Source organism: Syngnathus floridae, chromosome 17 (genome assembly GCF_059516105.1).
Source record: "Syngnathus floridae isolate MCC-2025c chromosome 17, RoL_Sflo_1.0, whole genome shotgun sequence".
NCBI lineage: Eukaryota > Metazoa > Chordata > Actinopteri > Syngnathiformes > Syngnathidae > Syngnathus > Syngnathus floridae.
In genome coordinates, this window is record NC_142429.1 from 10,904,058 (window position 1) to 10,930,164 (window position 26,107).

The 26,107-nt window shown below is 43.3% G+C and overlaps 1 protein-coding gene and 1 long non-coding RNA gene across 4 annotated transcripts; one reads left to right on the top strand and one right to left on the bottom strand.

Moving 5' to 3' along the window:
• Positions 1 to 2,453: 2,453 nt before the first annotated feature.
• Positions 2,454 to 24,808, bottom strand: col1a1a (collagen, type I, alpha 1a). Of its 3 annotated transcripts, none has more exons than XM_088356978.1 (49): positions 24,358 to 24,808; positions 14,196 to 14,387; positions 13,975 to 14,000; positions 13,598 to 13,633; positions 12,830 to 12,922; positions 12,131 to 12,199; positions 11,996 to 12,040; positions 11,751 to 11,804; positions 11,620 to 11,673; positions 11,488 to 11,541; positions 11,368 to 11,421; positions 11,235 to 11,288; positions 10,658 to 10,702; positions 10,519 to 10,572; positions 10,397 to 10,441; positions 10,260 to 10,313; positions 9,908 to 10,006; positions 9,772 to 9,816; positions 9,587 to 9,685; positions 9,332 to 9,385; positions 9,142 to 9,249; positions 8,552 to 8,605; positions 8,377 to 8,475; positions 8,238 to 8,291; positions 8,071 to 8,169; positions 7,920 to 7,973; positions 7,781 to 7,834; positions 7,592 to 7,699; positions 7,443 to 7,487; positions 7,192 to 7,290; positions 6,996 to 7,103; positions 6,757 to 6,918; positions 6,533 to 6,586; positions 6,339 to 6,446; positions 6,198 to 6,251; positions 6,061 to 6,114; positions 5,814 to 5,975; positions 5,617 to 5,724; positions 5,400 to 5,507; positions 5,260 to 5,313; positions 4,916 to 5,023; positions 4,794 to 4,847; positions 4,607 to 4,714; positions 4,469 to 4,522; positions 4,278 to 4,385; positions 3,909 to 4,185; positions 3,615 to 3,805; positions 3,290 to 3,532; positions 2,454 to 3,181 (listed from the first exon to the last, which is right to left on the bottom strand). In XM_088356978.1, the coding sequence occupies exons 2-49, from the start codon at positions 14,284 to 14,286 to the stop codon at positions 3,035 to 3,037; spliced, it is 4,161 nt and encodes a 1,386-aa protein (XP_088213104.1). In that variant the 5' UTR covers positions 14,287 to 14,387; positions 24,358 to 24,808; the 3' UTR covers positions 2,454 to 3,034. The 3 variants fall into 3 exon arrangements, with proteins under 3 accessions (XP_088213104.1, XP_088213102.1, XP_088213103.1); XM_088356976.1 differs by lacking the exon at positions 24,358 to 24,808 and adding an exon at positions 15,925 to 16,177; XM_088356977.1 differs by lacking the exon at positions 24,358 to 24,808 and adding an exon at positions 14,760 to 14,792.
• LOC148384489 (uncharacterized) lies at positions 14,197 to 17,735 on the top strand. Its single transcript, XR_015853254.1, has 2 exons — positions 14,197 to 14,437; positions 15,820 to 17,735. It is a non-coding gene; the product is annotated as an uncharacterized LOC148384489 (long non-coding RNA).
• Positions 24,809 to 26,107: the final 1,299 nt, after the last annotated feature.

Sequence of the window (26,107 nt, forward strand, 5' to 3'; positions counted from 1 at the left end):
CAGAAAGTGGGGGTGAGGGCGGGTGTCGACCTCCAGTCCTCTAGGGGCCGCGTTCCAATATGTTCTCCAAGTGACCCTCGTTAAGCGCACCTGCGGGAAAACTTTTAGCTTCTTTTTTGGTCAAAAGGAGCTAAAAGTTTTCACGCACCTGCACTTAACGAGGGAATCACACGGACGCTCCATTAGGTACACCGCCATTTTCAAGTGTACCTAATAACAGGCCACTTTATTAGGGAAATATCATGGTCAAAGGTCACGTGTCAAGCTCTAGTCCTCAGGGCTGCGTTCCAACATGTTTTCCAAGTGACCCTCGTTAAGCGCACCTGCGGGAAAACTTTTAGCTTCTTTCTTGGTCAAAAGGAGCTAAAAGTTTTCACGCACCTGCAGTTAACGAGGGAATTACACGGACACTCCATTAGGTACACCGCCATTTTCAAGTGCACCTAATAACAGGCCACTTTATTAGGGAAATATCATGGTCAAAGGTCACGTGTCAAGCTCTAGTCCTCAGGGCCGCGTTCCAACATGTTTTCCAACTGACCCTCGTTAAGCGCACCTGCGAGAAAACTTTTAGCTTCTTTTTTGGTCAAAAGGAGCTAAAAGTTTTCACGCACCTGCACTTAACGAGGGAATTACACGGACACTCCATTAGGTACACCGCCATTTTCAAGTGTACCTAATAACAGGCCACTTTATTAGGGAAATATCATGGTCAAAGGTCACAGGTGTCAATCTCTAGCATTTCAACGTGTTTGCTCTCACTCTGAAAGAACTTAGTTTGAGCCCAGGTGTGAGCATATACCTGAATGTGCTTTTAGAATTTTTAATATGCCATCAAATGCAAGTATTTATGTGTAAATTACGTGTTCACATATAAATACTTGTATATGTTTGCATATGCAGCAAAGTTTCCAATTTTAAAAACATATTTGGTCTTATGCTCACACCTGGGCTCGAACCAGGGTCTTCTTGAGCGAGAGCCCATGCCACTAACGAGTGAGCTATTTCGACCAGGATATGTTGACGCCGTTTACAATGAGCTTGGTATTTAATGTGGAACAATACAGCTGAACATCTCTCACGGCACACCGGTGTTTGCTCAGATTAATCGATCAAAATAATTACGAGTTACAGCCCTTGTCGATCTATCTGTGATCAGTGTCAGTTTCCTCCATCTTTCTGAACATTTTTACATGCTGTCATAATGATTTAAATGCAAAGAGGTCGACATTCCTCTCTCAAATACAAACCCGTGTTCTTTCGTGAAGACCCCCCCCCCCTGCCCCCACTCCCCCTGCCCCCACTTCCTCCCCCCCCTGCCTCCCCCTGCTGCGCCCTCAAGGTGGACAATCAGCCTCTGTGATGCCCACTGCTTGCTCTTTGCCTTTACTCTGGCAGTCTCCATTTTGCTCCCGGAGCTATGTCATGCTAAATCTGGATTACTACTTTGGAATAAGCACAGAGAAATCTTCTCTCACTCTGACTTCTTGGAGGATTAAATCTTTTTTTCTTCCTCCACAATGGATTTTATTCCTCAGGATCAAAATTGGGAACTCGCAGTATCATCTGAGAGGTAGGCTTCCTCTTTATTTAGACACGGTGGTGAAACCTGTGGGGCACAAAAGATGCTTTCAGTGTTTTATGTATGACATGCAAACTAGGTCATGTTTTTTTTCCTTCATCCTTTTTGCTTTTGCATCGATTTCTCCTTCTTTCAAAGCATTCTAAAAAGTTTGAGATCAGTCCTGCTGGGTGAGACAGTGAAGGCAGGATTCATTGTACGACCACTTAACATGCTTTATTTCAGCATTCAAATAATTAAAAACATCTCAAATTATTATACATATACAAAATAGGTACAGATCTTGTGGTGTTTCTCCCAATTTCTTTTTCTCTCTCTCTTGATGGCTCTCTTTGTGTGCATTTTCAAATTTGGTATGAGAAAGCCCACCTTCAGAAAACAAGAAACAAATGACAACAGACGTTTTGAGGAGGGGAAGGCTTTTGGAGAATTTGTTTGAGTTACATGAGCAGGGGAGGGGGCAGAAAAACAAAAGCGAAAAAGGTTTCATTTTCCGTCGTTTCATTTAAGCACCAAAAAAGGCCTCTGTCACATCACAGTAGAGACAAAAGTGGATGTCAGAGACCCTAAAACAAGAAAATAGCACCTGTTTTGTTTTTACTAAAGTGCCTCAATGACTCCACTGACCGCCACAACTCCTGCAGGCAGGCAAACACACTTCGTTCAAACATTTTTTTTTTTCTTGAGGTAGCCATAGGATGTTCATTAAAAGAAAAACAAGTTTTAAACCCATGTTTCTCTGCTGGTGGTTTTAATGCGACTTTGGCAGACAAGAGGAACAAACAAGAGAGTGGCCACAACAGCAAAACAGACTTTTGGGCAGGTGGATGGAGATGGAACGAGCGAGCGACAACAAAGACAAACATGGCTGTCAGTTTCACCGTTTATTCATCAACACCTGAATTGTGGTACAAAGCAATCGGGTTCTGTCTGTCGGGACTGTCCTTTCATTCCTCTCACCGCAGGGCGGGTGTATAAAAATACAAAAGTCACCTGTGTGTTTCTGTAAACTCCAGAGAGGCCTGGATTGGCTTGGTTGAAGAATGGGGGGGGAAGTCAATTTTTTTTTTATACACTTTACAGGAGCATATATTATTTTCTTGTTGCCAGTGAAAATCTTCTCTATGGGATCCTTGGTGTTGGTGATGGTAAAAACAAGACAAAAACAAAAGAGTCAGAAACAAAAAAAAAAAGTAGTGGTCCCAAACGCGACAATGTGAGCATTGCCGCATCACTGCCATCTTTGTTGAAGTGCAGGTTTTAGGCATGGTAGACCACCGGAACAATGGTCGTATTGTATCGCAGGATGTGGAGTAAAAAAAAAAACAGGGGGCCAGATCAGAAAAAATGATTTGGTGGCTTTTTCTTTTTTTTTAAGAGGGATTGTTGCTAGAAAAAAATAAAACGCACACACTCACGCACCACAACATGTTCAAGTCCAGATTTCTCTTTTTACAAGAAACAGACAGGTCCAACTTCAAGGCCAAACTCTTGGTCTGGAGCACCAACATCCATAGGAGCGATGTCAATGATGGGCAGGCGAGATGTTTTCGTTGTCTTGTACTCGATGACTGTCTTGCCCCATGTACCGGTGTGTGACTGCAAGGAGACAAAAAAAAAATCGACTCAGCATCGGTATGCACGATAACCAACCATCGGTGGATTTCAGCCGAAGTCACCCGATGAGATGATTCTCCAAGAACTCACCGTGCAACCATCCTCGAGGACACTGTAGGTGAAGCGGCTGTTGCCCTCAGCTCTGATCTCAATCTCGTTGGAGCCCTGGAGGATCAGAGCCTTCTTCAGGTTGCCAGTGGCAGCATCCATGTAGGAGATGCTGTTCTTGCAGTTGTATGTGATGTTCTGGGAAGCCTCAGTTGACATGAGACGCAGGAAGGTCATCTGGATGTTGACATCCTCGGGCAGAGAGCCCTCGCTTCCGTACTCGAACTTTTGGGAGAACGGAGAAAAGAGGGCTTAGTCTACGTGAGCATGGAAAGTAAAGGAGACTTGTTGGATTCGGTGCGTTTACCTGGAAGCCCTCGTTCATGGCCTCTCCGAACCAGACGTGCTTCTTCTCCTTGATGTTCTTGCTGACGTACCAGTTCTTCCTGGCAACCTCAGGCTGAGTTGGGGCGACACAGGTCTCTCCAGTCTCCATGTTGCAGAAGACCTTGATGGCATCCTGATTGCAGCCCTGGTCGGGATCAATCCAGTACTCTCCTGAAGATGGAAGTGTATGTCAGAAATTTGACCGACCTTCTCATCTTTCAGCTTCAATTGGCTCCACCGCAATAATGATTTAGGCTCTGACTGAATGACTCACCGCTCTTCCAGTCTGGGTGGCACATCTTGAGGTCACGGCAGGTTCTAGCAGGGTTCTTGCGGGTGCCGTCTGGGCTGCGGATCTGCTCGATCTGCTGGCTCAGGGTCTTCAGAGTGCTGTCAACCTCCAGGTCGCGGTCACGGACAACGTTAGCGTCATCAGCGCGGTACAAGTAGGGATCGTGACTCTTCTCCTGGGGCTGGGAAATGAAACCGAGTTCAAATCCACCGCCGGGGGCGCCAGGTGCTCCGGGGGGTCCGGGAGGTCCGGGAGGTCCCTGAATAGCGAAACAAGGTGGAATGCTGTGTTAGCACAAGTCTGATGTTGCTCATAATACATCAATGGATCACAACGTTAAGTGAGCCTTACAGAAGGTCCCATCTCTCCAGTGCGTCCACGAGGTCCAGGAGGTCCAGAGGGACCAGGAAGGCCAGTCATACCATCTTTACCAGGAGAACCAGCAGATCCAGCGGGTCCCTGAAGAAAAAGAGAAAACCTTTAGAAGAACTGAAAGAAGAAGGTAGAACCCAAAGGAAATATTCTTGGGTGCGTAAACTCACTCTGGGTCCAGCGGGTCCAGCAACACCAGCAGGTCCGGCCTCTCCAGCATGACCCTATGGGTGTAGGAAGAGAACAGTGGTTCAGACCCAAATGTGTTTCTTTTCCACCTACATTACTCTGAGTATTGAATAACGTACGGGAGGTCCAGTAGCTCCCTGCATGCCAGTGAATCCTCTGTGTCCCTTCATGCCTCTCTCGCCAGCCTCACCAGTTTCTCCCTTGTCTCCACGAAGTCCAACGGCTCCCTATAAGGAGATCGTATCATTCACCTGATCTCTGTTCCCGTTTTAGAGCTCTGTTGCTCGTCCTCATTGCGATACTTACAACGGGGCCACGAGGTCCAGCAGGACCAGCAGGACCAGCAGGGCCAGCAGCTCCCTGGAATCACACACGCACATTCATACCGTATCCAAATTTGACATTTCCAAAAGAAACTTTGCACTCACAGTATCTCCACGGTCGCCATTCTTTCCAGCAGGTCCGACGGGTCCAGGGGCACCAGGGGGTCCGGGGGCGCCAGGAGCTCCAGCGGGGCCAGACTCTCCACGGTCTCCCTAAATTGTTCCATGGGATCATCTCAGTTATTGCCTCTTTCAAAGACTATCCTTTATGACTTTCCAATCAAACGAATAAATGAAGTGATTGGGTTTGAGCCGTGCTCATTTCAAAACGACCGCGGAATGATTCAAATGGTTTTCTTGCAACTTTGCTTGTCACAGTCGGGGCTATGAAATCTCCCTGAACCTCGAATAAGCTTCCTATTGTTTGTAGCAATGTCAATTGCGCTCACCTTGGGGCCAGCAGCTCCATCACGGCCAGCAGCTCCCTCATTACCAGGGGAACCCTTAAACAGAAAAACAATTGTGTTCAACGGCGTACACATGGGAAGTTGCCACTTCAGTGTACAAAAGGCATTTTTTCTTCTCATACCTCACGTCCGCTCTGGCCAGTGGGTCCAGCCAGTCCAGGGGGTCCTGAGGGTCCAGGAGGTCCACGCTCGCCAGCGGGGCCAGCATGTCCCTGCTTTCCGGGCTCACCCTGTCGATGATACGAACGTTGAACATGTATTGTCTTTCTCAATGGATGCTCTGGACGAATGATCCCTTGCTAACTTTAAGACAAAGTATAAGTAGCATGTATAGCTTACAGAAGGTCCAGGTGGGCCAGGAGGACCGGTTCCTCCCCTCAATCCAGACAGACCGACAATACCACGCTGTCCTCTGAGTCCCGGAGGTCCAGGAATACCAGCAGGACCCTGCAGAAGATTGCAAATGAAAAGCGTGAGACAGGCAGGTGTAGTGTGGAGGATGGACAGTATTTGAAAAGAAAGTGAAAATGACTCACAGGAGCACCATCAGCACCATTGCTACCCTTCTCACCAGAAGGTCCAGGGGCTCCAGCAGCTCCAACCTCACCAGTGCGACCAGCAGGTCCGGTGTCACCACGGTTTCCTTTGGGTCCTTCCTTTCCACTGGGTCCAGCAGGCCCAGGAGGTCCAGCAACGCCCTTTCCAAAAACAAGAGTACCATACAATTATCCTTAAAGTTCTGAACATCCTGCATGCGGTCACATACTGTCAAGATTGACTTACAGAGGGGCCAGGAGGTCCAATTCTGCCAGCAGCACCAGGGAAGCCAGTAGCACCCTTGATAAGAAGACACAGGATTCTTTAGAAGACGTGAATTGGGGAGTGCGGGATAAAAAGAAGGCCTAAGAACAGTAACTCACAGGAGCTCCAGCAGGTCCACGAGCTCCCTTGGGACCAGAGTTTCCAACGGGACCCTGAACGAACACAGTACAAAGTTGCTCAGCATGGCAAAGCTAACAATGGCCACACATTGAGGTGATCATGGCATTGGATTTACAAACCTGGGGTCCGGGGGAACCAGTAGGTCCAGCAGGACCAGGAGGACCAGCATCACCCTTAGCACCATTGTTACCAGCCTCTCCCTTAGCACCAGCAACACCATCAGCACCCTAAACGGCGGTGATGAGAAGGTTAGATCGAGGATTCAAACAACAGGAAGTGTTTGGGAATGGAGCCAGAGAATTGAAGAACTCACAGGAGGTCCAGCAAATCCGGCAGGTCCAGGGGCTCCAGCCTCACCGCGCTCACCCTATGGAAAAGGAGAGGATTGCAGAACATGAGAAGAAGAAGAATGTGACATAGGCACTAGAAGAAAACCTTTTTTTTTTTCTTCCGTTCTTGGATAGACTTAGAGTATTATTAGCATTAGCATTAGTCCAGGCTCTTTCGTTAGAGGGAGGCAGAGAGAAGGTAACTCACAGGGGCTCCACGGGCTCCAGCAGGTCCAACAGGTCCAGCGGGGCCAGCCTCTCCCTTGTCTCCAGTAGCTCCAGCAGGGCCGGGACGTCCAATAGCACCGCCCATTCCACGAGGACCATCCTTGCCAGGTGCACCATCAGCGCCCTTAGCTCCTTGCTCTCCCTGGAGACAGGAGAAATGATTGTGAATGAGATTCTGATACAGGTGGAGCTTTCTCTAATAGTGCTGTGACAACTCACTCTATCTCCTCTCAGTCCTGGAAGACCACCGGCACCACGCTCACCAGGCATTCCTTGCAGTCCAGGTGGGCCCTGAGCTCCGGGAGCACCGGGTGCTCCAGCATCTCCCTGAAGTCAAATAGAAACAAAAAGATGAGATGGAAGAATAACTCACAAGTAGAGTCAGAAATATCTTTCCGTTTCTGACAAGATTTACCTTAGCACCCTCGTTTCCGGCAGATCCGGGAGATCCACGGGCACCAGTGGGTCCGACGGCACCAGGGGCACCACGCTCTCCGGGGAAACCTCTATCGCCCTGAATTAGAAGTGGCACCAAATTAGGGTGGGTTCAAAAAAAGCTAAATGAATTCCAATCAGTTATTATCGGCTTCGTTTTATAATTTTAGTTTTTATGAATGTAGTTTTCGTTTCACAGATGAAACATCTCAATAGCAGGTTGTGACTTACTCTAGCACCAGCAGGTCCTGAGGGTCCAGCCTCTCCGGGCACACCCTGAATTATAGAAGGAGAAGAAAAAAAAAAAGAAGAGTTGTTAGTTGGTTTAGAAAAATGCTACTTTTCTTTTGTAAACATGTTGAATTCAATTATTTCTGCACCTGCTCTCCGGATTTGCCAGTCTCACCAGTGGCACCTTGGGGTCCGGGAAGTCCCTGGAATCCAGGAGGACCAGTAGGTCCTGCCTCTCCTCTCTCACCAGCAGGTCCCTGAGAAGAGCCAAGGAAGGAACATAGGAAACAATAAAGATTGAGCAGGTGGACTCAGGAGTCATGTCTTCTTCTACTTACGTTAGGTCCAGCAGGTCCCTGAGCACCAAGCTCACCGTCCTTTCCTGGGGCACCCTAAATAACCACAGAGATTTGCTTTGAGCATTTCGCTAGCTTCTACTTATGACAAGGACCCAAGAGAGTATCAGTGAGAACTTACAACTGGGCCGGTAGGTCCCATCACTCCTCTCTCGCCAGGCTTTCCAGCCTCACCCTAAAGACAAACGATGGAGGAGGGGATCTCATTTATAAGACGATGATCCAGATAGCTTCATCAATCTGAGCTTTTCAGCTTGAGACTCGCTACTTACAGCGGCTCCCTTGGCTCCGGGGAATCCCATGACTCCGGGCTGGCCTCTAGCTCCAACAGCGCCAGGGGGTCCGGGGCGGCCATCTTGTCCAGGGGCACCCTAGTGTAGCGGTTTTATTTAGCTTATTATGCAAAAAAGAAAGTGAGGGTATTAAGACGTGCACTCACAGTAGCTCCCATCTTGCCATCGGGTCCAGGGCTGCCAGGGCTGCCAGTCATACCCTAAAAGTCAAACACAAATGTTCAGAAAAGAATTTGGCCAGTCAAGAAATCCTGGAGTGTCTATAACAAGAAACAAAAGTCTTACCTTAGCTCCGGGCAAACCAGGCTCGCCAGTGCGACCGGCCTCACCAGTAGCTCCTTTAGGTCCAGCAATACCGGGAGCACCACGCTCACCAATAGCACCCTAAGATTGTCAACAAATATTTCAACGTCAATAAATGACTTCAGCATGAAAACAAACTACAGTGTGGTGTACTCACTCTGGGTCCAGCAGAACCATCAGCACCGGGGAAACCACGGCCGCCAGGTCCACCCTGTAGAGCCAATCAAACAAAGTTTGCTTAGATCTGTGAAAAAAAAGGCTTACTTTATTCTAGTTAATTGTGTGTTACCGAGGATGCACCATTCAGTACACTATAATGGAAATGATTCATAATAATAAGCAGTTCGGAAAACAAATGGATGCTTAACATTGCCGTTCTGTTATCTGAATCAAATAAAGTCTGCTAGACCAAATCAGGTTTAAAGGAATATCTGACCACTTTAAATAGAAAGTCAAAACAAAAAGTCATTTTTTGATTGTGTTGTTAGATATTGGTGTTTTTTTGTTTTTTTTTTTGTGAGTAGGTGAAATAACCGCCTTTTTATTGTTAACCTGTAGGGGGCACTAGAACATTTGTGTACGTAGTACATTTACAATGATGGCGCTATTGCAGTGCGGTTTCTCTTTTTTTTTTTTTTGCTGTGTACGATGCGATGCAAAATAATGCTGATCTCCTCTTTTACCCTGATTTTAAGGATGGGGACATCATGCATTGAGCTAAATTTGCAATTTTTCAATGGTGCTTACACGCTCGCCAGGAGCTCCACGGGCTCCAACGGGACCGGGCTCTCCTCTGGCTCCTCTCTTGCCCTCCTCACCGGAAGGTCCAGCAGGTCCTTGAACTCCTGGGGCACCCTGTTTGATAAAAAGGTACATACAAAAACGTGAGCGACTGCATCCTTGATGCGCTTCTATGAGATGTTGGTAGTGAACTTACAGCGTCTCCCTTGGCACCAGGCTCTCCCTTGGATCCAGGGGCACCAGCCTCACCCTAAGACAAACAAATAGGCAAACATAAGTAAACAAGACTAAACTTAATTGATTGTGATTTCTCCCCCCCCAAAAATAATTAGGCCAAATGTATAGTGGGCGATGTAAGCAAAAGTAACAAATCTTGAAAATCCTATTTTGTACTCTAACCTAAACCCAGATAAATACAATAGCTCATTTGATATGCAAGAGCCTTACTCACAGTGTTACCCTTGGGTCCGGGGGCACCAGCAGCACCAGCAGCTCCTGGAGGTCCACGGGGTCCGGGGAAACCGGGAGCTCCAACAACTCCGGCAGCACCCTGCAGGGGGCAGTAGATGCTTTAATATCAACTCAGACTGTGCTTTTGACACGTGTGTAGTGCCTTAGGCAGGACTGTCTACTTACAGGAAGTCCCTTAGCTCCAGGAGCTCCATCAGCTCCGGGGTTGCCCTGAATGAGGAAAAAATAGAATAATGTTTATGCCCAATTCATGACAAAAAGCTTTTTTGGTCCAAGAGGGATTGATTTTTGTTTTACTTACAGAAGGTCCGGCAACACCAGCGGGTCCAGGGTTACCGGGCTCACCACGGGCTCCAGCGACGCCATCAGGTCCACGGGGTCCTTGAGCTCCAGCCTCTCCCTGAAATGTTGGTTGTATGATTTAATAACAAGCTAAAACCAAGCCACACCATTTTTTTTTTTTTTTTTTAAACATACTAAATATTGTGAGACTTCATTTAAGATCTAAGAAAATTCAACATATTTGGAAATATCGAGAGTGTGTAGAATTTTGAAACAGCTACAGCTGATCATTTCCAAACATTTTCACAATTTAAATCGTTTCATCGGATGCATTATGAGGACCAGGATCCTTTCAGCAGTAAAGTTTATACCTTGGCTCCAGGGCCACCGGGGAATCCAGGAGGTCCAGCGGGGCCAGTGGCACCCTAAAAAGAAATCCAACATATTCAGACAAATGCGCAGGGCAGATAATTCAGTTTGGGGATTGTGCTCAGAAATGCACACTTACGGGAGGTCCGGCAGCACCAGCGGCACCATCGTTACCACGAGCACCCTGCGACATAATGATAAGCAAGTTGACCTCGTGCTGCCATCGATTGATGGCGCAAAATAAAAGGCGCAAGGACTCACAGCAGCTCCAGCAGGACCAGCACGACCTCTCTCGCCAGGCAGACCACGAGGTCCCTAAAATTGGAGAAAATTTCAATTCAATCCGTCTGATCTGAAGGACAATTCCAAATATGGGGGGCGGGGGGCTTGTTTTACTCACCATAGCTCCGGGAGTTCCATTCTCACCAGCGGCTCCAGTCTCTCCCTAGACATAAACGCAGGCTGGTTAGATCATGTTTGAAATTTAAATGACACACTTGTGGAATTCAAAATAACTGCATGATATAATTACGAAGACATGATGGATCTTATCGAAATAACTATTTGTAACATGCTATCGCTTTCAAGTTCAAATTCAAATTTCAGATCAATAATAATAACAATAATAATAATGAAAATAAAAACGTTGAGATCATTATGAAATGTAAACATACTTAATATATATTTTTTTAAGTTTGTCACGTATGCATTTTAAATGGGGAATGGTGAGATTTCATTAAACCAGGTAGTGTTGACGATCAATTTTGTTTCCCTTAATAAAAAAAAATCATTATAGATGGAGAGATTTCAAAATTGAAAGGCTTCGTGTGCAGGCGATTTCGCACACTTTGTTAAGTCAGATATTAGTTGCACTACTTACAATTTCAAGCATGTTTGAGTCATGTTTTCAAAATGCAAAACTAAAAGTCGAGCATCAGCAAGCGTTTCAATCAACCAGCAATCAAATGATGATTTACCTTAGGTCCAGCAGGGCCAGTGTCTCCCTTGGCACCATCCAGACCGCTGAATCCCTAAGAGGGGCGCAAATCAGATGCTCAGCTTGATTCAAGAGAAATGATTTGCAATGGTTTTGCTCATTTTCCAACTCACTCTGTGTCCCTTGACACCGGGCAGACCGGGGGTTCCTGGGAAACCGCGAGCTCCCTGAGGAAGAAAAGGATGGCAGGAGTTTGTTCATGCTCCTCTTTTGCGTTGCCATTGGTGACTTACCTGAGCTCCAGGGGGTCCACGCTCACCATTACGACCTGGTTTGCCAGATTCACCCTGATGTCAAAAAAAGAGGAAAGCTGAAGTGATGTGTGATGAGGCGAGGAGAATTGGGATGAGATTAGGTCAACTTACGTCCTCTCCGTTCTTGCCAGCGGGGCCAGGGGCTCCGCGGGGTCCCATAGGTCCCTGCAGAAGACAACAATTAAGCATAAAAAGCCACAAGCATGTCAAATGATATTTGTTGCTGTATTTGTAGTACTCACAGCAGGTCCGACTTCTCCAGACTCACCAGGGGGACCGGTGAATCCCTGAGGGCCCTGAACAGAGAATATAACCACGTTAGACATTTGGTCACTTTTGTTATTCTTACATCAATAGGCATAGTGTGTTCACGGGAGTAACTAGCAATTGTTCCGGGTGGTGTGTTTATTCTTAGTGACGCGTGCTAGTTCCTTAAAGGTGAGGTGCATGTTGTCGTATCAACAATATACAGAAGTTGTGTACTTACGCTAGGACCAGGGGAACCAGGTGATCCACGGGGTCCAATTGGGCCCTGTGAAAGGGAATCAGAGTGGTTAGAGCCTGTTATGAACATAATTAAAAGATTAAAATGATCTTTTGGGTATTTGCAAGAGAGACTTGCCTTGGGTCCAGGGATGGGAGAGACGGGAGACTTATCTCCATAGCCGTGAGACATCTGAGGAGAGAAGTTCTGCAGGAAAATAAAAGCATGCACAAATGTTAGAAACTCTAAAAATGAATTTAAACGGAAAAAATGACAACATAATGTTATTTCCCACTGGCTGTCCGTCCACAGGGATGTAAATAATCCATTTGTGGTTTTGCTAGTTTTCAAAAATAAAACATTTAGATTAGATCAGGCGTGTGTCCACCCAGATCCAATTGTTGCCTTTGTTTTCTAATTATCTAATAATATATAATATAATAATATAATAATAATAATCATTTTGCACACATTTGAAAAAAATGTGTACAAATGTCTACAACTTCGAAAGTCATTACAAGTTATTGATATGACCATTTCTCTTACTGTTAGTAAAGTTTTACAGGATGACTTTTAACACCAATCAATAACCTGGTGATCATTTTCAAGTGTGCTGATAACTGATTTGGATATTGACCTTACCTATTGAGGCTTGAATCAAAGTTAATTAATAATTTACCTGACTAATATTTCTGAATGATCATCATAAAGAGCCACCATTTCCCACGACCACAATAGCAATAGGATTAAGTGCCACATGACTTTCTTGCATGAATTATGTCAATATGAAAATATCAACAACCACAAGAAAAATGATAGGAAAAAGTCTGGACTTACTCCACCGAGGCCGGGGGGTCCAGGGGGGCCGGGAGGTCCGGGCATACCAGGCTGGCCGGGGATACCATCGTTACCAGCGGGACCAACGGGACCCTGCAAGGAGCAAGACAAAATGGAGTGTTAAAACTCATAAACAACATTGTGAAATATTCAACATTGATTGTTTGTAAATGATATAAGTCATAATATAGATAACTGGCTAAGATGTTTTTTTTTTAATTCTGTTGACAGTGATGAACAATAATGCTCCTCAAAGATTGGGAATGTCAAAGACAGCCACCTGGTGAGCAACTGTGGTCATGTGACCTTAGAAAACAGGAACACGGTAAGAACTACTAAGAAACAACATATTCATAACCAAACTCAACAGGCTAAATAACGCTAAATAATAATATTATTCTTAAAACAAATGAGTAAAACCATTGTGCCAAACTAAGTAAATAAATAAATAAATAAATAAATAGTTTTAGGGGATTTTCTCCAAAGTCTCTATTAAAACAAAGCATCATTTGTCTTTCAAACACAACTTAACCTCCATGTTTACATTCACTCACATGCAACCGACTCGAGCAGAAAATTGCCATCATAATTTACGCAGAAGCTTTACATCATCTTTTGTGAACGTAACACCGCTTGACGTCAAAGCAGCACAAACACGGCTAACGCTTGAATGAAACTCAATTTCATGATCTCAGTCTTCAGAACCAAGACACGTCTTCATTTCTCACATGCATCCGATTTGACAGGCGGACAAAATGATGTACTTACTCTTTCTCCCTTGGGTCCACGGTCTCCCTTGGGTCCCTAAAATTGGAAAGGGGGGGAAGCAAAAGTGTCAGCATTTCAGCAGGGGGCACAACTAATTGAACGAATCATTTAACACAACATTCAATGATGTGATAAACTATTTTTGATGTAATTACGGTTTAGGGAAAAGGAATAAACAGTATCCTATATTTAGAACCATATGTACAGTATGCTATCGTCATTCGTAAATATAAAAAAAAAAAACTAAAATCAAGTTTTATATGGTATTACAAGATAAAAATCAATGAAATTATTTATAGTAATGTTTCATGCAAATGTAAAAATAGTTTGAATAACAATAAGATATGTATAAAGTAAGAATGTAACAAAGTATTTACCTCGACCTGAGATTGACCCTGGTAGCCTGCAGACAGATGAAAAGATGGATGTGTGTTAGTTGGGCATGTTAAAGATTAACATCAAATATTTTGTAACAGTCGGTATTATTCCATATTTTATAGTCATTTTATTGTAAATGCAACGATCAAAAGTTGATTGATTTATTTCATATGATGATGCTCTGTGTTACAGTTGTGAAATGTGATTATCTTTTAGATACCTTCGTCGGGGCAGATGGGGCAGCACTCGTCATGGGGAATGACGGGGTTGGGGCAGTCACTTGTGTCCTCGCAGATAACCTCATCGCACATCACGGTGCCGCTGTCGCACACGCAGATCTGGCATGGCTCTGGTTTCCATACGTCACGGTCCTGAAACACCTGCCCGTCAAGGGTGCAGCTTCCGCCCGTGCCTGCGGGGGAGGACGACAGAGGGCCAGGTCAGACGGTGACACAAACACAGGTGAGCGAATAATTTAAAAAAAAGTGATGGTGGGTGGGTGTTAGGAATTCCGGAAACAAATCATCTTTCAACTAGTACACATGGTAATTTTGTAACAAATCAGAATCATTAAAAATATGGAATAGGGTCATTACAGCCCTCATCAATAGCAAATGCAGGTCACACAAAGGTGGAAAAAGGAAGCGTGGAAAAACATGCCAGCACATGATTTAACCGAATGATGATAATTGCACTATGTGTGAAGTTTCTCCACCACATCATCAATTTTGTCAATTTTTTTTCTTGTAAAGCAAAAATCAGGATACACTATCTCCCAGAATACCAAAGAGCTGAGCTCAGAGCGACTGAGGGCTTGGCAGCAGCTGCTGGAAATATTTTACACGTGTTTGCAATTAGAACACCCCGTTTAAAAAAAAAAAAGCACAAAAGGGAAGGGAGGGGGCTGTAACTGGAGCGTCCAGATGTGTGTGTGCACAAAGTACACGGACCAACCACCAGGTGGCACTATAAGCCTAACACATCTCATCTGCTTGAACCTTCAAATTTATGACCCTTGCTAGACAATCCACATCTGGAAAAATAAATTCATGCTCCTTTGTTCTTGTAGAGAAATTGCAGATAAAATTGGCAATACAGATGCACCAAAACCACATTTTTTTGTTAGGTGAAAACTTTCTGCAGCAAATTGCACATGACACACAATAAGGATACATGCTTCCTCCTCTTCTCCCTCTCAGTTTTTCCACTCTCCCTCACCTGGCATGCCACAACCAGTGTTAGTCCAAAGCCTCTTCTATTGCCACTCATGTCTACCTGAAATAATGTACTCCTGCGGATGCATTTAAAGCATGCTGAAGAGCTGCGCCTCTGAAGAATTGCTATGAGATATTTCAATCGAACATTTATAACCAAATCTAAACACAAAGGGTGAATTTTCTAAACCATGCTCGGCTAGGAGTTTGTTAGGAACCATGGCCTGGTGGAAAACCTGCAGGGACTTGCTTTGCATGCATTAGGGTGGGGGTTGGAGGGGGGGGGGGGTTGACTAATGCAACTAGAGGAGAGAGAGAGAGAGAGGGGCCTCCTTGGGATGCCCATTGCATTACGCAAATTCTTTCCATCTATCTATCTATCTATCTATCTATCTATCTATCTATCTATCTATCTATCTATCTATCTATCTATCTATCTATCTATCTATCTATCTATCTATCTATCTATCTATCTATCTATCTATCTATCTATCTATCTATCTATCTATCTATCTATCTATCTATCTATCTATCTATCTATCTATCTATCTATCTGTCTATCCATCCATCCGTCTCTGTCTGGTGGCAACATTGCGTTCATCAAATCTGCTTTCCTTCCTCCCTGTCTAGATCGAATCCGCCACGCCACGTCCACACGAAGAGCAAATATCCACTTTGCAAAATCAGAAGAAAAGGCTGGTTGAGAAGCTCCACAAAAGAGATGATGAGACTTACTGTCGTCCTCGCCCTGGGCCCTCACCAATAGCGCCGCTGCGCTGAGCAGCAGCGCCAGCCGCAAATCCACAAAGCTGAACATATCTAGATGCCTCTAGACATGTAGACTCTTTGAGGCAAGAGAGGAAAAAGTTGGGGGTGTCTTCTCTTCCTGCTACACTCCACTCATACACGGGTGTTTGGGGCAGGGTCCGCTTGTTTCCACAGTCCTCCTGACCCCAGCAGAAAACTCCCTACTGCCTACACCAACTTTCCACCAGGGTTTTTATATGGGAGTCTGAACTGGGAGGCGCTGGGACTGCAGCGACTGGGACGCACCCTCACTACCCTTTTGCTGGAGCTCACGTTTAGGGAAGACAAGAATGGACCCCTCCCTCAAAGGAAGGAAAAAAAAAAAACAGATGAGAAGAAAGAAAGGGAAGAAGAAAAAAAAGGTCCCTCCTTCTATAACTCCACGGCAGAAGGGTTGGAGTTTGGATGAGGAAAAGGGGGGTGAAGAGAAGGAAACCCGATCCTGAAGAGCATCGGTTCGTTGGAGGAAGATCTCCTCCTCCAGCGGCGGCTGCAGCCACAGGTTTATTCCAGACTTTATTTCTGGGTTGGAGCTACTTCCTGATTCACACTGACTTCACTTTTGTCACATTATCCCTTCTGATTCACGCAAAATCCTTCGGAATACATCTGGACGGTTTCACGGCATCATTGGCCTGCTTGCCGGTAACCAACGTTCCATTTTTGTAGGCTCATTTTTTACCATGCTTTTGCGGGACTCGTACAAGCTCCATTGACCTTGGGAGCCGACATAATCAAACCTTAGAAGTCACAAAATCAATCACCATAATGGCACTATTGCTGATCCTAATTCAAACTTAATATCAATATTAAGCATAAGTAAACATCTCCCCCCTACCAGTACTCAATTTGATCATGATGGTGAGGTCTGGCTGGGTTTTTAGTCACAACCAGGTTGAAATTAGCCACCATGAAAAAAAGTTGGCAGAATTGAGTGGAGTCGTATTCAATTTCTTATGTGGCAATGAAATTTAGGAAACAGTTCATTTCGACACTAACTAAGTTATGTGGACATTGGTAATATGTCAAAATGTGACATAGCTGATTCGATTGACACCTGAAAGTGTGCAACTGAGTGAGACCAAAATGAACCTTCTCAGCAGAAGATGAGTGTTTCCTCTCGGAATGTTATTGTGCAGTTGGTACGTCTAAACTGCCTGTTAGGAAAAAGACGCACAACTGAGGCCTTGGACAACATTGTGATTATTATTGGCTTCTCGGACGCCCCCGTTATTTTTCCTTCAGAAGCTGATGTTCAGGTGGATCTGTAATTAAGCAGAAGCCCGCCATTACGGCGGCACAGATGAGCCTCACGGCCATCTGATCCACGAGCAGCAGACACGTTGCACAGTCTCAAGGTGGCCAACACATCCAAGTCACTCCTCCTTCTCTCGCTCGCTCGCTCTCCCTGCCCCTCTCTCTCTCTCTTTTGCTCTCACACTCTGCAGATACCTCCATATTATCCATGTGTCTGCCTGTTCCTTTTTTTTTTCTTTTTTTTCTGGGAGGAGGATGGAATGCAATCTGCCTTTTTAGAGGAAAGAAGGCAGGCATAAGAAGAAGAAAGAGAGCAAAGTGCCACCTCATCGTTCCCTGATTCGACCTTCGCTTCGGCTGCGGGAGCATCAAAAAGCAACGCCATCGTTTTCACACATCTCTAATGAAAGTATCATTTGCAAAAAAATATTAAAACTATCAACACTAAAGCCAAATATATACAACATGCAATAAAATATGTTCTCAAGTTATAAAATCAAATCTGGTTGTCTTCAAATTTGGCCAAATAACCCCAATTGACCATCCAGAATGTCAATTCTGATTGGTCGGTTGGACCCAAATTGGTGCAATGGAAGAAAGTGAGAAGAACATGAGAAACGTGTGGCAACAACTGTCAGCAAGTTGTGAAGTTGACTTTTCTCCACAGAAAGTGTTTGACACTTAGACGTCATCGCACGTGTTCTTAGCTGCGGTTCCTCAAAAAAATTTCGGATTGCTTTCATGCAAACCTTTCAACTAGGTAGAACGATTTCAGAAAAAATAACAACACAATTTTCTATGTACGACAATCCACCGACTCACACATTCACCAATTATTTGTAAATACATTAACACAACAATGTTAACCTGGCACTTCAGAGGTCCAGCCCAAACATCTGGAATAAGGTAGAAATGATAAGCATTTGTTTCGGATTGTAAATGGCTACCTGAACAACTTTGAATTACCGTAGGAGGTTTATGGCAATGATTGCTACCCACTCATTATGATGTAACTTCAAAAATACTTGACTATCTCTCGGAATTCCTGCACGTTTTGAAAAATGACAGGTTCGAGGAAAGAGACTGATCATAGTATTTGGAGCCTGACTTGTAATAATATCAGTGCAAAGAAAAAAAAATGTTCAAGGGGTCATGTTGGCATCAATTTTTACAAGTCAGGTGTGCTCCTTGATTTTTTTTTTTTTTTTTCTTTGCACCCTTTTTTGAGACTCTGACTGGTGCGTGAGTTCGAACACGCTGTGGTCAGCGGACACAGACTGCTTGGGTGGGGCCGTAGTCAGCGTAACCACCGACCTTGCTGGCGATGGCTTCACTTGCAATGCAGGCTTTGAAAATCAAATGCAAGTATTTGTCGAGAAAAATGAAAGTTAGTGACACTTGACATGTCCGCTGAGCCAACTGGGAGTGTCCTACACTACTCCTAGTCGCCTTTGTCACCCCTGCGGGTGTGTTAGCTTTTAATTGCAGCACAAGGTTAAACAAATAAAATATTAAACTACTAAAAAAAAAAATTGCTTGTGTGAACAAATTGAATTAAAATAACATTAAACTAAAGGGAATTCCACATTTTAAGCGGTTTGGACGATAAAATAAAATCAATGAAAATAGAAACATTGGCAATACAATAATGAAGTATAAGACAAAATAAAATTATTACAATAATGAAATAAAAAAAATAAAATCCTTACATGCCAATCACTCCAGATAAATTTCTAATCCGTTGCAGTTGGAATTGAATATAAAAGACACACTGCCTTATCTTGCCATTCCATATTCACAACTTCTCCCAATCTAATGAACGTACTGTAAAAGGAAGACTTTGATGTTGCTCTACTGTTGACCATGCACTTCCTCTCAGGTTGTAAAACCTAAATGCACAGCTGATTGTCATCATACACAGCAAGACTTTTTGTGCGTGTGTGTACGTATGAGAAAGAGGGAGCCCTACCTGCTGTTTCCTCATTACCGCTTTTAAGGGTGTCACTAATAAACATGGACGTGCGTGAGTGGAATGGGCTCTTTATGAACGGAAGCGATTGGCTGTTTGAAGTTTATGCTACTGGAAAAGATGAGAGGAAAAAAAAAAGGTGCGGGGGCAAACTTGTGTGTGTAGTTCTACATCCTGTTGGAAAAAATTGATTCGACGCTTTTTGACTCTTGGCATTATTTCAGATTTTTACTTCTTGTACAGCACTTTGTATTCAGCCATGCTCTATAATTTAAGTCGAGAGGTGAGTTCTTGCAACCTGTTGTTGACACTCCGTAAGGTCAGCGGTCACGTCCCTCTAAGCCTCACATTTGGAGTAATTCTATTCTAATATCAGCCCAAATTGAAATATATGACAAGAACCGCTGCTGGGGAAGAGAAGGCCAAGATCAGCGGCATCGTAACATTAAGAAGGAATTTCCTGAGATGGAAGCAGATAGACAGAAGCGGCGCTGAGAAGAAGGTCTTCCTACACCATAGAAGTCTTTCGTTCTCTGTGCCCAAAGGAGATAATTGAAGGCCTCTCTTTGGTTTTGGAAGTAGAGGGAAGGAGGGAGGGATGGTTGAAGAATCAGACGCAAAGCTCCTTAGAGGGAGAATGGAAGCCACGTCCACATGCATGACTCATTCCCCTTCTCTCATTCTCCTCCTCCTCCTCCTCCTTCTCTGTAATTCTTTCTCTGGATACATTATGGCCAGTAATGATAGTATTTATTTCCAGCAGCAGTTTGTTGCACTCATTGAAACTGTGGCAAATTTGTGCTGGGTAAAAAAAAAAGTGCATAAGAACGAGCGGACATACAGTTTGAGTCCAGTATGGATCCAAATGCAGAACAGGACAAATTGCATCAAATCAAAGTTGAGAAGTGATTGTAGACTTTTCAAACAGCTAGCTACTGACAGCTACAGGCAGACTGACAGAAGGACAGGCAGATACTGCGAAACTCGCCAAAGGCCAACGTCAGCAGACACCATTATCTGCATGAGATCACCCTTTTGCCAGCCAATCACGTGCTTGCGTTCAAAGTGCATGTATGAAGACCCCAAACAGGGGATTGAATGTGATGTAAGGAGAGAAAGTGTCAAATAAAGGCTTCTGGTGGCAATATAAAGAAAAGAAAAAAGGGGGCGGAGACAAGTTGATGGTGAAGAACTGGAAGAAAAAAATGGAGCGAGAAGTTACCCCGTACAGTCATCGTGCAGAAGAGAGAGAGGAATGTTTAACACACTTTTATGTCTCTCTGTTGCACTTACTCTCCCATCGAAAGAAGAGTATCAGAGCCCATCCCCCCCCAGTTCCAAACCAAGACACACACACACGGAGCAGACAGGCTGGGGATGGAAACTATGAACACTGCAGTTGCCAGACGGCAAAGAGAAATGATCAACACAAGTTGAGAAGAGAAAAAAAAAAAATCCAGAGGTCTCAACTTTCAGATGACTGAAACGTCTTATGCTAAATAGACATTGCCATTATGATAACGTTACTTGAATGACACCAGAACGATAATGTTCATAATATATATATGTCCAGAAGTATTTACAGTATTTACAATTATTACATCATTGGTTTTGCTAGTTCTACAGTATGGCAGGGCAAACATATTTTCAACATTTCCAAATAAACCTTTCAAGTTTGGATTGTTTTTCTCCAAAACATATTTTGCTATTATTGTGTGTGTGTGTGTGTTCAAAGCAATTAGATGTGTGTGTTAATCTCATAACCCCTGGCGGCTGTTCATTTCCCGTGTTGTAAATCCACAGCCCGGAGTCTCCCGTCACACCTGTGTGTGTTTCAGTTTGTGTGCTTTCGGCTAAACGCGGCGCTTAGGCGCCATTTGTATGCATTAAAAGTCAACCCTGCTGTGTGCTGACTGTACCAAGCTGGAGCGCATATACAACAGCAACGTGGTGGGTGAAATTTGGCACCGTGTTTTTGCTTCTCTCATTTAGAAATTTAAATCCAAGTCAAGAAAGGCCTAATTCTCAGCCATGACTAAAATATTATCTTGACCGATAATCCAATGTTGACTTGACGTAATCAGAGTTTATTGTTCCTCAGAACCTAAAGCTAACAATTTGCAGAGCTTTTTTTTTCAAATTTGTTTATATCTTTTACTAATCTTTCTTCTTCTATGCATTTCCAAGCAGTCTGGATACCCTATGGCACAATGCTGCCCCCCACAGGTCAGGTTTGGTATCTGCCCAGAATGCTCTGCTAACGTTATAAACATATGGATAGTTTTCAAGGACAGAAATTAGGCAAAACATAATATCCACTCGCTCAGTATAAGGAAACCCAAGATAGAAAAAGTATACACACCCCTGTTTAAATGCTAGCATTTATATAGTAAACTGTCTTGTCTCCTTTTTGTAGAAAGTTTGGAGTTACTGATGTTTACTTATGATTAAAGGTGCAAATTATGTCACTGAAAAAGTTCTAATTCCGTTTTATAAACTCTTTTGACCTCTGTTTGAAGGAGGGAGAGCGAAACGGCATACTGCCCATCCTCGACGTGGCAGGGTGATGTTGCAAAAGCCAGGAGCCCTCCGAGAGAGCGAGAGAGAGAGAGAAAGAGAGAGAGAGCGAGAGAGAGAGAGAGAGAAGGGAGTGATAGAAGCCATTTTTCCCACACGAGTGCCTTAAGACTTGAGCTGAAGACCATTCAAGCCTTAATTAATATTAGCGGAAATAAGCAAAAATAACAAATAAGCACAGACAGACTCAATATAAAGTAGAATTATATTTTTCCCCAACAACATAGACCTTGCTAAAAGTGTCTGAAAGTACATCTGACATCACTTGTCGTTGGTTATCTTATCGGGAGAGCAGGAAATCCTCACTAGGGAGAGGGTGTGGCTTATATCTGGGGAGGAGCTGCTTGTAATTAGATACCTGTCAATCAAGAACATCTTTCTCCAAAGGTTAACCCTTGGATTAGTCGTTACTTGAAATGGCATTTAACACGTTACTTAATGGCATCAATGACGAAAGCAGCATTGATTTTGTAAATATTAACATGTCACAGGATTTACATTGGAGGCTAGCATTGCTTGAGTTATGATATACTTTTGAACGTCATCACTGTCATGTGATATAAATCCAATTTTCTTCAACTACGTGTCCTCACTGGGGTCACGAATGATCCGCAGCCTATCCCAGCTGACTTTGGACACTTTGGCGTCCATCGCAGGGCTGAGGGCGTAATGTAGCCAAACAAACATTTCACCTTTTATTCATACTCAATTTAGAGTCATCAATTAAATTATATAGTGTCAATAGCACTTTTTATTTTTTTAAAGAAAGTTTTTTTTTTTGTGTGCTCTGAGAGGCAAAAAGTGAGTAGCATGAGAGATGAGGGGAAAAAAGAGTGAGAAAGAGTCTGGGTCAAAAGTGGAAAAAGAACATTCCCTTGCTTTCTCCGTGGCAGTTTAATCTAACCAGTATGTGTGCGTCTCACACATGAGGGGGAGGAGAGGGAGAAAGAGAGAGAGACCTAAGGAGAGAGTGAGAGAGAGAGAGAGGTTCTGCATTCTTTTCCATTGAGGTCAATGCTTAAGCAAGTTTTTCACCATGCATTGAAAAAGAAGGCCTTTCAATTATTGTAATATTTTTTTTTAGCCATAATCAATACTCATGTTAGCCGACTCTGCTGGTCTGTCCTCAAAATCTGTTCGGGTATCAATATTCTGTGCAGTGTCCAAAAGTGATGACTTGACCAGATGTTTTTTTTTTTTTTCCGTCTTTGAAGCAGACGCTTGTCTTTCACCTCACATTTATTTTTTCTTTGCTTGACGAAAGCGATTGCCATTTTGATGTTAACCATTGGATGGAGTACAAGGCGACAAAATGGACGCTATGCTTTTTTGTCTTCTTCCATTCTTCTTTTTTCCTCCTCCCATCTGCATCTCATTCTGTCTTTTCTCTCCTCCTCCAATGTCCTCATCTGTTCAGGATTCTTCCCTTTCCTTTCCAGCCCCAGCCCAGCCCAGCCCACGTCATGGGGACATGGTACTGGATTTTCAACTACTTCCTTTCCTTTTTTCCATCACTTCCTTTCTCCGTTCCTCGTGTTTAGGCCACTGGTCTCACTCTCTTTCTACTCATTGAAAAATATCTGCTGTCATGTCATTATTCATTTCTGGCTATTGTCTGAGTTCCGTTTTACAATCCGTTTGCATAAGGGAAAATGACTAAAAATAGTTCGGCAATAATTGTTCCTTTCCTTTGCCACTGTTGCAGAAAATGACGATATGGAAAGTCGCTTCTTATTTTTTTTTTAAATCAACTTTTTTATTATGTGTTCAATGTGGAGGGAACACAAGCAGTTAAGTTCTCTGCAGACAATTTCTCTCCATTCTGCTTTCTCTCCCATGCTCACCACTCCCTAACAAGAGTTATATGGTCCACCGCAAGTGTGTGTGTGTGTGTGTGTGTTTGTGTGTGCATGTGTGTGTGACCTCCCAGCTGTTTTTCTTAAGCCTTGCTTGAGTCGATTGTGCTGTCTCCGTTTGTTACTTGCTAATTTTGTTATGAAAGGTGTTCTGAAAAAATCGATACTGTCAATGTGCCCTTATTTTTCTTTTTTTTCTTTCTATCTTTCACAGTTACTTTCTGGTGGGAGTTTCTTTTTCCTCTATGTCTCCCATTACCAAAGTCTGCCTTTTGACTTTGTGGCTTGTCTCTCCTCCTCTATGCTAAGTCACTTCACCACGTGACTTCAAGTCTCCTCCTTCTTTTCCAATTCGTTTACCTTTTTTTTTTTTTTAATTCTTCCACCTCAACTGTATTATCAATCATACTTCAACAATAATATATGTTAATTTATTGCAAATAATGATCATCAGTACTTTTAATTCCCACCAGTGTAAATTAATTCATAAATGGAAATAACAAGAATACATTTCATAGCACAAAACACTTCAAATTGCACGTTTGCCCTCTTCCCTTTAAGTCTCAGTAAAAACAGTTATTTCTTTGACATTGCTGTGGTTTTTTTTTTTTGGCCCACCTGTATTCATGAAGCAGGTGTTTCCAACTTGAAATATGTGCCATGATGGAAAAACAGAGATGGGAAATGATGTTTTATGCTTACCGACGCTCCAGTTGTTATTTTCATAGCAGGTGATTCCACATCAACTGGAGAGGAAGCAAAATGTGACAGATTATTTGATTCTTTCTGCACCACAACATGTATAAATGTAAATGAAAAGAAACATGAAACAGCTGCAGAAATGATATTTAAAGAGGGGATGCATTCCACTGTCAGTCGAGGTAATGGTAAAGCATGTAAGAGCACGTTCATCTTTAAAAATGGTAAATGCGTGACATTTTTTTGCTCTGACGAATATTCTCACAATTTTCCAGAATCAATAGTGACAAAAAGTAGCGGTACGTAAATAAATGACGGCTTAATGTCTGAGCCTGACCTCTTTTTCCTTTTATTCCAATAGCAGCTTATTAGGGTTATTTTGCGATTTAAAAAAAGAAAGAAAAAAGGCAATATATTTATTTAAAGCATAGGACTCCCACAAATAGCTACATTCAGCGGAATGGTTAGTTAAATTTGTTATTATTTGTTGATATGATAGTTGATCAAAAATGTAATCCCTGGTACAAAAAAAAATAACTTGAAGAAGGTTGAGCTACAGGAAGGGAGGAAAAGGCCTGAGACGTGTGGTGTGTAATCACGCCTCTCCGTTTTTCTCCATCCAATGTGGCATTCAGACCATTCAGGCCACTGAGTCTGCTATAAATACACAGTAAATTAGAGAGTACGTTTTTTGGAAGTCGTCCTTAGAAAGGCTGAACTTTTTCCCCTTTTCAATGCTCATGTTTCTTTTTCTCTCCGTTATAGAATCGACAAAGGACAATTAAATAAAAAATAGGTTTTATCCAAACAAATGATTTAAGACTAATGAGATTCTTTTTTATGTATTTCTTGGTTAATAATATTCTTTCAGAACATGTCGTGTCCATCAGCACAACCAATCCGTGAACTGCTTTTAACATACTTGGAGTTTGCTAGCAGGTGTTGAGAAGCTCCAAGAACCTTTTCATTTAGTTGCACACCGAAAGAGACGCTGAAGCAACTATTACCGTGACCACTGGTTGCCTTCTAATACAGCTTTCTAAATCACTATAACTTTACTCAAAAGCAGGTGTTATCTTCATTCCAGGTAAGCTTAAATATGTTTCACCTCTGTTGCGCAATCGTTCAACACCACTGGCAAGCTGAAATTTTCATCAATATGACCAGGTATATTGATCACATTCATCTACTTTTTCAAATCTGCCTCTTGAAGCAGAAACAAATTCTGGGAAAGCCTCGCTATTTTTCTTTGACATGAATAAAGCTACAGTAATTGGGCAGCCATTAAAATGCGTGCAAAATGATTTTATGGCTTCAGTGTGCATACGCAGCTACACTGTGGCTGGTGGCCCTGGAGGCAAGTTCTTTTACACAGCTAAAGATCAAGGGGGAGAAGTAGAGAACCTGGTGGGATACCCAGTGGCTTTACTGCTTCCTTCGACCAGAAGCGCATACTAGCATTTTACTGTGTGTTTGTGTTAAGTCAGCGAGAAAGAATGACGGATTATCGAAACGAAATTCCTCAATTCACAATTCTTTGTTGATATTTTCGAATGGAGTAAAGCAGGGGTGTCAAACTTATTTTTCTGGCGGGCCGCATTGGAGTCATAGCTTCTTTCGGAGGGCCGTTGACTGTCTACCCAAATAAATGAGCACCTCATATTATATCCACAGCTACAAAACAAACTGACAAATAACTCGTTTTCAAATCAGATGAGTAAAGACTGGTCAAATATTAAACAAAACTATATTA

Bases quoted from the DNA above. Each gene is read 5' to 3' on its own strand.
- col1a1a (XM_088356976.1), bottom strand. From the start codon at position 16,006: ATGTTCAGCTTTGTGGATTTGCGGCTGGCGCTGCTGCTCAGCGCAGCG. The intron at 7,291-7,442 runs GTAAGTCACAAC...CTTCTAATTCAG, and splicing joins CAGGACCTGCTGGTGCTAGA to GGCGATAGAGGTTTCCCCGG. The intron at 6,447-6,532 runs GTGAGTTCTTCA...ACCGCCGTTTAG, and splicing joins CCGGATTTGCTGGACCTCCT to GGTGCTGATGGTGTTGCTGG.